Below are 13,268 nucleotides of genomic sequence, written 5' to 3'. Positions count from 1 at the left end.
GCTGCACCACAGTCAGCTGTTGTTGCTGCACCACCATCAGCTGTATTACTCGAAGATGTGGAGAGTGTTGTTGGTGTGGCTTAACGTGAAACAATTACCGAGAAACGATTAACCCCGGAGGGTTAGCCACCCAGGATAACCCAAGAAAGTCAGTGCATCATCGAGGACTGTCTAACTTATTTCCATTGGGGGTTCTTAATCTTGTCCCCCAGGATGCGACCCACAACAGTTGACTAACACCCAGGTGAACAGGAAAAAATGCCTGGAACTAGTGCTCATATTGGTGAGGTTAGTGGGGAGGATGTGGAAGAGTTGGTGGAGGAGGACAATGAAGAACAAACCACTGATGAGCTGCTAGATCATCTTCAACAGTAAGAGGCCACACCTGTGGAAACTGCTTTGGAGGAGGGGAGAGAGGAATTGAAGAAGTTGCCTACTTCAAAGATTAAGGAAATGTATGCAAAGTGGCTTAAAGTGCAAACCTTTTTTGATGAAAATCACCCTCACACAGCTATTGCAAGCCGTGCTGGTGACTATTACACTGACAATGTTGTGAAACACTTTAGGATAAAGGAACGAGAGGTACAGGCCTCTATGGACAGATATGTTGTGCGACAGAAGTCCAGTGGCTCTGAAGCTGGTCCTAGTGGCATTAAAAGAACAAGGGAAGTAACCCCAGAAAAAGACTTGCTGCCTCAAGTGCTAATGGAAGGGGATTCCCCTTCTAAACACTAACAAGATCAACGGTCTCCCCTCCTCCCATCCCATCAATCATCACCAGATCTTCAATAAAGGTAAGTGTTATGTAACTGTGCATGTCTTCTTCAGTTTGTGTGTATTAAAATTAATATTTCATGTGGTAAATTTTTTTTTTTTTCAATACTTTGGGGTGTCTTGCATGGATTAATTTGATTTCCATTATTTCTTATGGGGAAAATTAACTTGACTAACGATTATTTTGATTAACGATGAGCTCTCAGGAATGGATTAATATCGCTGGTTGAGGGTCCACTGTACTAATAATAATAATATAATAATAATAATAATGATAATATTAAAAATAATAAATAATTACTCTGGAGTGATTTAACCCTTTGACTGTCGAGATCCCAAATCCTGAAGTCTCTCTCTGTGTCACAAAATATTTGAAAAAAAAAAATTCTTATGAAATGACAGAGAATTTTTTCACGATGGGAATGGCACCAAAAGTACAAAATTTGATGGAAAACTTAAGGAATTACTCTCTCGTGAAGTTAGCGATCTCGGCCTATTTTCGATCAATTCCATTTTTCCAGTCGACCAAACTCATAGTCATTTCTTTAGAACCCCATTTGTTTTATTGATTGAGTACAAGAAACTGCCCATTTATAGATTTCAACTACTCAATAAAGTGGTCAGAAATTGGCAGTCTGGCCAATTTCAAGCAAATTAAAAAAGATGCCAATTTCAAAATAGGGTCCAGAATAAACAATACAGACATGCCTGGCACTTAAATAACATTTTCTCTGTTCATTAGTCACATCTCCAGGCCCCTCTTATATTACTCTTGCTTTCCATTTTGAATTTTTATTCACACAAAAAATAGAAGATTTACTGTTATGCAGACTACTGCATTATTGTAATAACTGTATAAATAATGTCAACCCATTCGTGACTGCGTATCTGATTGGAAAGTTGGACACATGTTGGACAGTGACGTCATTTGTTTACTCTTGAACATCAGCAAAAACCGAACATTTCCGCTACTTTTAGCTCAATTTCAGGGTCCTTTTCATAGTGAAACCAATCAAAATCATCTCAGTTTCTGTAACATATCTTCCATTCTATCAAATGAGACCAAGAAAACAAGAATACAACCATAAATCCTATATGGAAATACACCTCAAAGTTGGCGTTTTAATCAAAAACAATGTCGGAGTTTTTTTCTCCTTATGCACTGTGTGCTGCAAGATTTTATTTATACTGTGCACACTGACCCATTCTCTCACATGTGGGCCTACCAGCTTTCTCCTGCTTGACTTGAAGCCGGTAGAATTTTGGCGTATTAATACACGTCAAAAACACTGGCACGTAAGATAAGAAAAGATAAGATTTCCTTCGGATTTTTAACCCCAGAGGGTTAGCCACCCAGGATAACCCAAGAAAGTCAGTTCGTCATCGAGGACTGTCTAACTTATTTCCATTGGGGTCCTTAATCTTGTCCCCCAGGATGCGACCCACACCAGTCGACTAACACCCAGGTACCTATTTGCTGCTAGGTGAACAGGACAATAGGTGTAAGGAAACGTGTTGGAATTTCCACCCGCCGGGAATCGAACCCAGGCCCTCCGTGTGTGAAGCGGGAGCTTTAGCCACCAGACCACCGGGCCACACCTTATATGTATATGTATGACATGTATATGTATGTATATGTATATGTATGTATATGTATGACGTATATGTATGACACTGACAGTCAAGGAGTTAAATGTCATTCATACTTTGTACAGGTTTGGTAGTTGACATTTAAACCACTCAAGAGCGATTATTATTACATATTATCATTATTACGTATTATTATTTTTAATATTATTACCATCCACATACCTTGTTCACTGAGCTTAATGATTTATTAAGCTGCAATGAGAGACACACAGAATCTAATAATAATAATGTAATAATAATGTAATAATAATCATTAATAATAATAATAATTAATAATAATAATAATAATCGCTCTGAAGTGCTTTAAATGTCAGCTACCAAAACTATATGAAATAAGCAGTGGCAGCAGAGGCACCCAACATCTGTCATTTTTTTCACCAGCCGGAGCCAATCAATGCTTCTATGATGGCCTAATTGCAGTCATAACTGCACTAATGCACGTAGAATCCGGCATGAACCAAGATAAACAACAGTGATACCAACAAATCGAGAAATTACCGATCAAAGTGAAGACTGCCTCTCAAACCCCAAGCACAACCCGCTTTTAACAAATATAGCTTCTCCATCTTACCACAGCAACTCCTGTACTACTATGAGATCAAATCATAGAAGAAACAACACCAAGAACAGCAAGGTAGCACCTAGAAATCGACTATTCCACATGATGACCCATCAGGATGCCGGTGCCCCGTCCACCCCCCGTCACCACCCAGAGTGACATCAACAACAACAAACATGGCCGACTCACCCTCACCCACCAACCAAGGCGACTCGTCACAACAACAACCACCATGACCGACTTCCATTCTACTTCTACTGCCTTCATAGGATTTAACCCATCTGTTATGCTCCCAGGTATGACCAACAATCTTGACACTCTAAAGAAATACATCACCACCCTAATGGCAGATAACATGAATCTTTGTACTGAAAATATGAATCTTCGTACAACAATAGCAAACTATGTATCTAAGTTAGCCCACCTTGAAAACAAGATCAACAGCTAACATCAGCTAACAACAGCTAACATCAGCTGGAATGACTGATTTTGGCAAGATCCTCCAAGCAGTCATAGCCAGTCACACAGATCAAATAACTTCCCTAACTACAAAGGTTAAAGATGTGGTTTAGGACTGTAAAATCAACATGGATACCCAATTGAATAAATATCTTGCTTACCAAGATGATAAAACAAAGCAAGACAAGCTATCCGATGCAGTAGTAATAAATAGTACACTCTTTCCTAGTGAATTAAATCATACAGACTGCAAAGCTACAACTCTTCTGATCATATATGACCACCTACAAGTTAATGTGCCAGTGTTGGAAATAAAAGAATCATGGTTACTAGGGAACCAAAGTAGAAAACAAAGTGTTATGCGTAGATTTCACACACAAGACAGAGAAAAAGATCTAATAAGTTCATCTATTAAGGCAAAAAAAAAAAGATATTCATAAATGTATTTCATAAATGAGTGTCTCACAAGAAAACGTCAGAACCTCTTGTACAGAGTAAGGAAATTAAAACGGGAGAATAATGATAAAATTCACCAGTGCTTTGTATGTGATGGACAAATTCTAGTAAGGAAAACAAATGTAGGCCGTGTGTACTATATTACAAATAAAAATGAACTAGCAAATTTCCTTCGAGATGCAAACCTTACAGAGTCTGACGAACATTAGTAACCAAATCTTTATACTACGTTAGTGTATGTTATTATTACATTATTGAACTAATCCCTGTACTATCACTTCCCGGATAGTATTTACTACCTCAGTCTCATGTTTCTCACACAGTTCCTTGTGTGACTCAAACTGTGAAATCTTTCCAGACTTTCCATATACAGTTTATTATTGTTAATAAGAAATTTACTCTTAATTAATATCTGTATTACCAATTATTCCCATTTAAAGCACTGTTATAAATCCCTTATTATCTTTTTTCACAATCTTACCCAATTTTCCTTTAACTCCCAATTTACAAATATTAAATTAGTGTACATTCTTATTACATTAATGTGCAATTCCTTGTACCATCTTTACTAGCTAGTACCAACTACCTCACATACTGCTATTAATTGCTCAAATTTTATGCTATAAGGCAAATCTTACTCCCAGATTAATTTTATATCACAGTTACTATCTATCCATTTAATTTAGTTTACCACTACTTAATTTAGTCCCTTTATATATTTTCTCCTGAAATAGTCCTCTACATACCAATACCTTGTACTGCCCTTTATTCAGTTTTTACTATACTCTTAGTTTTAATAACAATTAAGGGGCTAATTCAGGTGCTAGAATATTTTTCCCCCTTGTTCTTCTAGTCACATTTGTTAAAATAATTAAGGTGCTAACATGACTCACGAAATCATAATGACACGAATGCAAACCATACCACGGGTGGGGTTTGAACCCGCGGTCAGTCTCAAAACTCCAGACCGTCGCGTTAGCCACTGGGCCAGCTAGCTTAGTAAGATTTGTCCAACTAGGTATATTTCTACACCATAGGAAAGTTAGCATAGGCACCACTGTGTCCACAAATGCAAGTTTTTACAGACAAATCTTTGGCTAGCATGGCCGTGACGGCCATGCTAGAAGAGGATATACAAAAAAGACCTGGAAGATACTCTCACATTTTAGGCACCACAAACTAAAAAAAAAAAAAGAGAAATTCTCCTAACTAAACTGAATGAAGCCCAACAACAGCCTATTGATGCAGCTATCAAGATAAATGACTTTTTCAATGACAGGATCAAATCTTGCCAGTAAATCCCAGGTACCAACACCCGAGCAGGTGATTACTTAGATGGGAATTTCCCAACTTCCTCCTATCTTGCACCAACCGAGCCCAAAGAAGTCACTGCAACTATTAAAACACTTAAAAATAAATCAGGAAATCTGTTTCAAGTTCCTCGTTTATTATACAAACGAGTGGCTCATGTTCTCTCACCTGCTATTTCATTACTCTAACAAATCACTAGAAACCAGCACTTTCCCGGCACTACTCAAGATTGCCAGGGTCACACCAATACACAAAGGTGGTGACCCCACAGACGTAAACAACTGCAGGCCAATTTCAAACTTACCATTGCTATCCAAAATCTTCGAGAAACTTATACACAAGAGATTATATTCCTTTATAAACAGCGCAAAGCATCCTCAACCCCTGCCAATTTGACTTCAGAAAAAACAAAAGCACAAATGATGCAATTGTAAAAATGCTAGACCTGCTTTACACTGCACTTGAAAAGAATGAATTTCCATTAGGACTCTTTATCGACCTACGGAAAGTGCTTGATACAGCAGACCACAGCATCCTACTCCACAAACTTGAGCATTATGGCATAAGAGGTCATGCACTTACACATTTCAAATCCTACCTAAAAAATAGGCATCAATATGTTCTATTAAGGACACAACCTCATAGTAAGACCACTGCATACTGGAGAACCACAGGGAAGTGCCCTTGGTCCCTTGCTCTTCCTCTTATACATCAATGATCTACCTACTGTTTCACAACACCTTAAGCCTATTCTCTTTGCTGACGATAAAAAACATACATCATCTCCCACCCTAATCTTGTCTCATTTAGCACTATTACTGAAGAACTAGTAAAAATATCGACCTGGATGACTGCTAATAAACTTACACTTAAAACTGACAAAATCTTCTACATTCTGTTTGGAAACAGAACAGGTGTTGTCCAGCTCAGCTGAATGTAACGACTGACAACACTTCTATTGCTAGACATAATGAGAGCAAATTCCTGAGCCTGCACCTTAACAGCAACCTAAAATTCAACACCCAAATCCAACAAATAACAAAAAAAGTATCCAAAACAGTTGGGATCCTCTCCAAGATACATTACTACATACCACAATCAGCCCTGCTCACACTATACTATTTACTCATCTATGCCTACCTCACCTATGCTATTTGTGCCTGGGGATCAGCAGCAGCAACTCACCTAAAGCCGATAATAACCCAACAGAAAGCCGCAGTGAGAATTATCATGCAATCTAATGCAAGACAGCACACACCCCCACTCTTCAAAGACCTAAACCTACTCACTGTGCAGAACATTCACACTTACTATTGTGCAATCTACATTTACAGAACCATAAACTCTAATTTTAACCAGGAACTAAAACAATTTCTTGATAGTTGCAACAGGACCCATAGACATGACACCAGACAAAAAAATCTCTGACATTCCCCATGTCTGGCAAAACCTATACAAAAACTCGATGTACAAAAAAGGGCCTAAAATCTGGAACTCCTTTCCTGAAAACTCTAGAACCACAGACTCAACCACCATTTTCAGAACTACCATTAAAAAACATCTCATCTCCATAACACACCCCATCATCAGCCAATCAAATGAAAACTACCCAATTGTCTTTTTTGTATCATGAACCCATCCAAAAAAATATAGACTTATCATTATCTGTAATTCCCCCATAATTTCCACCTACACCCACCCAAACGACTGTAAACATACAATTCCTAATACAGCTATTGCCTATTAAATTTTTTGTTAGTCTTACTAAATCTTTAGTTAATCCTAAGTTTGTCTAAGATACTCTTCCAGTATGGCTTTAATAGTAACACTATCATGTCAAGACAAATTGATTCCCATTACTAAATCTGCCATTTGTACTAATATTAAATAACTGATAATGTTCCTATCTAAGTACCTAATGATATGCTCAAATGTACTGCTCAGATATGACTTATATCAAAATAGCATAAGAATTAGTATTAGTCTGCCCGAAGTGCCTAGGCACAATAGTAGCCATCTCTGTAACTTAAATCTTATAACATGTAAACCACACATTGTAAGCATTACAAGGAAATAAATATTTGTATTTGTAACACTGGGAGCAAGAGGCTAGTAACCCCTTCTCCTGTATAAATTACTAAATTTGAAAAGAGAAACTTTTGTTTTTCTTTTTGGGCCACCCTGCCTCAGTGGGATACAGCTGGTTTGTTGAAAGAAAGAAAGAAAGATTTGTAACACTGGCCAAATTGCTGACTTTTGTGCACTTCATAGAGTAATTCTGATAGTTGAATACTAGCATACCTTCCAACAGAATGGAAGGCATACTAGTGAAATAGCAAATATAGCTTCCATTGAGAAATGGAATTGGCTTACAATAATATGTAAAGTGGGTGAAAATATTCATGCATAAATTATGCCTAGACTGCCAACTTAGTGCCTAAGTAATTCCATAACTTTTTCATCAAATTTTGTATTTTTGGTGTTATTACCTTCAGAAAAAGATTCTCAACCATTTCAAAAGTATTTTTAAATTGCAAAACAGTCATTTCTTTGAATTTTGAGGAGTCACAACAATGAAAATGTTATACAACAGAGAGTTTAGAAGCTTCATATTACATCGAGGCAACCTTGTACTATTTATTTTACCTTCAACAATTATGTAGTCTATATATTCTGTGATAATAATAATAATAATAATAATAATAATAATAATAATAATAATAATAATAATAATAATAATAATAATAATAATAATAATAATAATAATAATAATAATAATAATAATAATAATAATATTATTATTATTATTAATAATAATAATAATAACAATAAATCTTTATTTCTACATGTACAAGGTATGCAGGCTTAGATGACATCAATGACATACTACTATATAAAAGTCTTCTTATGAAGAGCATTTTGGACAAATTAGGTCAATTTTGTCTGCAGGATGCGACCCACACCAGTCCAAACACCCAGGTACCTATTTTACTTACAGGTGAACAAGGACAGCAGATGTATTAAGGAAACACATCCTAATGTTTCCACCCGAAATACAAAGGTAAGCAATGATCAATGAAATAGCAAATATTGAACTTAACCCTTTCAGGGTCCGGAGGCCAAATTTCGAAGTGCGCAACAGTATCCAAGAATTTTCAAAAAATAATTTTGTTATTTTCTCTCATGAAATGGTAAAGCATCTTTTTCTGAAGGTAATAAAACAAAAAGTACGAAATTTGATGGAAAACTGACGAAATTATGCTCACGCAAATTTTAATGTGCCAGCGATATTTATGCATCAGTGATTCTGCCGACTTTGACTCACATTTTAGGCCAATTACCTTATTCCAGTCAATCAAATTCTTAGCTATTTCACTAGTATTACTTATATCGATTGAGCGCAAGAAATCACCAACTCAGCTGTTTCAACTACAAAATAAAGTGATTGGAAATTGGTAATTTGGCCAATTTAGTGCAAGGTTCAAAATATTCCAATTTGAAAATAGGATCCAGAATAAACAATGCAGGCATTCCTGGTACTAAACAAACATTTCCTCTGTTCATTAATTATATTTTCAGGCTTTACAAATGAATTCCATTTTGATTTTTAATTCATATAATGAATTTTTATTCAAACCAAAAAATAGAAGATTTGCTGTCATGCAATACTGTAATAATTGTATAAATAATATCAGCACATTTGTGAACGTATATTAGACCCACCAGCTGGCATGTATTAGATGTGTGAGGTCATTTGTTTACTCTTGAACATTGGCAAAAATTTAACATTTCTGCTGCTTCGAGCTCAGTTTCAAGCCATTTTCAATACTAAAATCAATCAAAATCATCTCTATTTCTGTAATATATCTTCCATTTTATCAAATGAGATCAAGAAATTGCAAATACAACTATAAAAAAAAATACGAAAAAACACTGCAAAGTCGTTGTTTTAATTCAAAATTATGGTTGCAGTTTTTTCTCTCTCATTATGTACTGTGTGCTGCAGGATTTGTTTTATGTGGTGCACACATACCACATAGATGTATTCTCTCATATCTAGGCCCAAATTTACCACTCACAGCTTATCAGAGTGAGCTGAGCTCATGGTGTAGATGTATGGTTTGGACCCTCAATGTAAAGCTGTAGATCTACGGCACGGACCCTGAAAGGGTTAAGTAGAAGGAATCTTACAGGAGACAAGAATTGCAGGAAAAACTAAAAGCCATAAAGTAAAAAAACAAAATACTTCTCTTATGCCAAATCTAGGGGAAATACAATATCTAGTATTGGGCCCCTGCTTAGGTGAGATGGGACATACACAGATGACAGCCAAGAAACGAGTGAGGTACTAAAGTCCCAGTACGACTCAGTGTTCAGTGAGCCATTCATTTGGACTGTCGACTAAGGGTCGACAATCCAAATGAATTCTTTATGAACGAGACCCAATATTTGATCATCTAAAAAATCTGTTATTATCCTAACACCACAAGACTTTGAAAAGGCAATAAATGACATGCCCATGCACTCTGCCCAGGCCCAGACTTGTGGAACTCTGTGTTCATCAAGAACTGCAAGAAGCCCTTGTTAGGTGCCATTAGCATTCTATGGAGAAGGTGTATGGACACAGGGGTCATCTCACACTCACTAAAAACACCAGACATATCACAAAAATCTTTGAGAGGGTTCTATGATGCAAGATCACCAACCACCTAGATACCCATCAGCTACACAACCCAGGGCAACATGGATTTAGAGCAGGTCCCTCCTGCCTGTCCCAATTACTGGACAATTATGACAAGGTCCTGGATGCTGTAGAGGATAAACAAAATGCAGATGTAGTATACACAAGCTGTGCTAAAGCCTTCGACAAGTGTGACCATGGTGTAACAGCACATAAAATGCGTGATAAAAGAATAACAGGGAAAGTTAGTAGATGGATCTATAACTTCCTGACAAATAGGACACAAAGAGTAAAAGTAAACAGAGTAAAGTTCAAGGTAGCTATGGTGAAAACCTCTGTTCCACAAAGCACAGTACTCACTCCCATTCTATCTTCATCCTCATATATAACATAGACAGAGATGTTAGCCATGGCTCTGTGTCTTCTTTTGCAGATGACACCCGAATTGCCATGACAGTGACTTCCATCAAAGACACTGCAAGGCCCCAAGTGGACATCAACCAAATCTTCAAATGGGCCACTCAAAACAACATGAAGTTCAATGAAGAGAAATTCCAGCTACTCAGATATGGAAAACTTGAGGAAACTAAAATTGTATCAGGGTATACAACAAATTCTAACAATACAATAGAGCAAAAAAGTAATGTGAAGGACCTGGCAGTGATAATGTTGGAGGATCTTGCCTTCAAAGACCACAACAACGTATTTACCACATCTGCTAGGAAAATGATTGGATGGATAATGAGAACCTTGAAAACTAGGGACACCAAGCCCATGATGATTCTCTTCAAATTGCTTCTTCTCTCTAGGCTGGAATACTGCTGTACACTAACTGCCCCCTTCAAGAAAGGCAAAATTGCTGACCTGGAGAGTGTACAAAGAACTTTCACAGCACACGTAAGTACAATAAGGCACCTAAATTACTGGGAACAGTTGAATTCCCTTGATCTGTATTCCCTGGAATGCAGGCAAGGGAGATACATGTTAATATACACTTGGAAAATCCTGGAGGGATTAATACCAAACTTGAACATGAAAACCACTCCCTATGAAAGCAAAAGACTCGGCAGGAGATGCAACATTCCCCAACGAAAAGCAGGGGTGCCACAAGTACACTGAGAGACAACACAATAAGTGTCAGGGGTCAAAAACTGTTAAGCTGTCTCCCAGTATACAGAAGAGGGATTACCAACAGACCCCTGGCTGTCTTCAAGAAGGCACTGGACAGGCACCTGAAGTCAGTACCTGACCAGCCAGGCTGTGGTTCGTATGTCAGTTTGTGGCCAGCAGTAACGGCCTGGTTGATCAGATTCTGATCCACCATGAGGCCTGGTCTCAGATCAAGCTATGGGGACATTGACTCCCGAAACCCTCTCCAGGTATACCTGTACCGGGGATCAAACATGGAGCTCAGTGTGTGCGCTGAGTGCACTAGCAATGAAGCTACAGGCCACCAGTATCTTAAAATATGTTTAACCTTACATCTGCCTGAAATGCATTGGAATTTTCCATGTATGATGAAAAACTGATGCTGAAGAATGAGAAACTTTTGCAGCATTTGGGAATCTTCATTATGGAAATGTTTCACTAGCCAGGAGCTTCATCAGTCTGATACAGAGAAGAGTGGAAGACAAGGAGGTAATCAGTCCCTCAACCTGGAGTCGATGGACTGAACACATCGGCTCCGGGCAGAGGGAGGGATCATCTCAAACTCCTCCTCATCATCCACCATTTCTTCTCTGTATTGCACTGAAGAAGCTGCTGGCAGGTGAAACGTTTCCACAATAGATTCCCAAATATTGTACAAGTGTTTCATTCTTCAATGTGTCGATTTTCGAAACCACTGACATCAAAATTGATAATAATAATGATAATGTAATATAAACTGTGGCAATAATCTTAACGATTACTACTTACCTGAAGTTCTATGGATGTTTTGTGCACCTTTCCATGATGGGGAAGCCAGCTGAGGAGTAGTTACTGTGGGTGGTGGCATGGCTAAGTCTGCTGGTGTCTGAATGTCTCCATTGGTTCCAATTTTGTGGCTACCATAACCTAAAAGAATGACACAACATATATCAGTATTTCACATTTTTAAGCAAATTCTGTGGCTATCTTAACCTAAAATAATGATACAACTTCAGTAAGCTCTCTTATAAAGCTCCTCTATATAGTGATTTTTTTTGCAAATGCAAATTAAAAGTGCATCTAAAATGGAATATTTCATGGAAAGGTCTTCATAGCATGTGCTATTAGTCGCATTTCAATCGTATTTACAAAAAAAAAAAAAATCACACTATAGAGAGGAGCATTAAAAGAAAATAACTCACAAAATAGTAATAATACACAGTCCTTCTGGTGTAAAATTCATCTTTAACCCATAACCCTTTCAGGGTCCAGAGGCCAAATTTCAATGTGCACACCAGGGTCCAAGAATTTAAAAAAAAAAATTGTTATTTTTTTCTCATGAAATGGTAGAGAATCTTTTTCTGAAGGTAATAAAACAAAAAGAACAAAATTTGATGGAAAATTGACGAAATTATGCTCTTGTGAATTTTGATGTGTCGGCGATATTTATGAATCGGTGATTTTGCCAACTTTGACTCCCATTTTAGGTCAATTACATTATTCCAGTCGACCAAATTCTTAGCTTTTCACTAGTATTACATCTATTCTATTGATTGAGCACAAGAAATCGCCAAGTCAACTGTTTCAACTACAAAATAAAGTGATTGGAAATTGGTAATTTGGCCAATTTAACACAAAGTTCAAAATATTCCAATTTCAAAGTAGGGTCCAGAATAAACAATGTAGGCAGTCCTGGCACTAAACCAACATTTCCTCTGTTCATTAGTTATGCTTTGATGCTTTACAAATGAATTCCATTTTGATATTTTATTCATATAATGAATTTTTATTCAAACCAAAAAATAGAAGATTTACTGTTATGCAATATTGTAGTAATTGTATAAATATCATCACCACATTTGTGAATGTATATTAGACCCACCAGCTGGCGTGTATTAGATGTGCGAGGTCGTTTGTTTACTCTTGAACATCGGCAAAAATTTAACATTTCCGCTACTTATAGCTCAGTTTCAAGCCATTCCCAGTGCTAAAACCAATCAAAATCATCTCTATTTCTGTAATATATCTTCCATTCTATCAAATGAGACCAAGAAATCGCAAATACAACTATAAAACACACATGAAAAAACACTGCAAATTCCCTGTTTTAATCGAAAATCAGTCTCAGTTTTTTTCTCTCACTATACACTGTGTGCTGAAGGATTTGTGTTATGTGGTGCACACATACCACATAGATGTATTCTCTCATATCTAGGCCCAAATTTACCACTCACAGCTTATCAGAGTGAG

The 13,268-nt window shown here is 37.1% G+C and overlaps 1 protein-coding gene across 1 annotated transcript in view; it reads right to left on the bottom strand.

The window, feature by feature from the left end:
- r (carbamoyl-phosphate synthetase 2, aspartate transcarbamylase, and dihydroorotase rudimentary) overlaps window positions 1-13,268 on the bottom strand; it is a 1,183,622-nt gene that overhangs the window by 178,792 nt on the left and 991,562 nt on the right. Inside the window, exon 38 of the mRNA XM_070094236.1 lies at window positions 11,808-11,966. Within this exon, the coding sequence (XP_069950337.1) occupies window positions 11,808-11,966 (159 nt within the window). The remainder of the gene's footprint in view (window positions 1-11,807; window positions 11,967-13,268) is intronic.

The sequence above is a fragment of the Cherax quadricarinatus genome, chromosome 45, assembly GCF_038502225.1.
Source record: "Cherax quadricarinatus isolate ZL_2023a chromosome 45, ASM3850222v1, whole genome shotgun sequence".
NCBI lineage: Eukaryota > Metazoa > Arthropoda > Malacostraca > Decapoda > Parastacidae > Cherax > Cherax quadricarinatus.
Note: the sequence above shows the minus strand (reverse complement) of the source record. Positions and strands in the feature narration are given on the sequence as shown.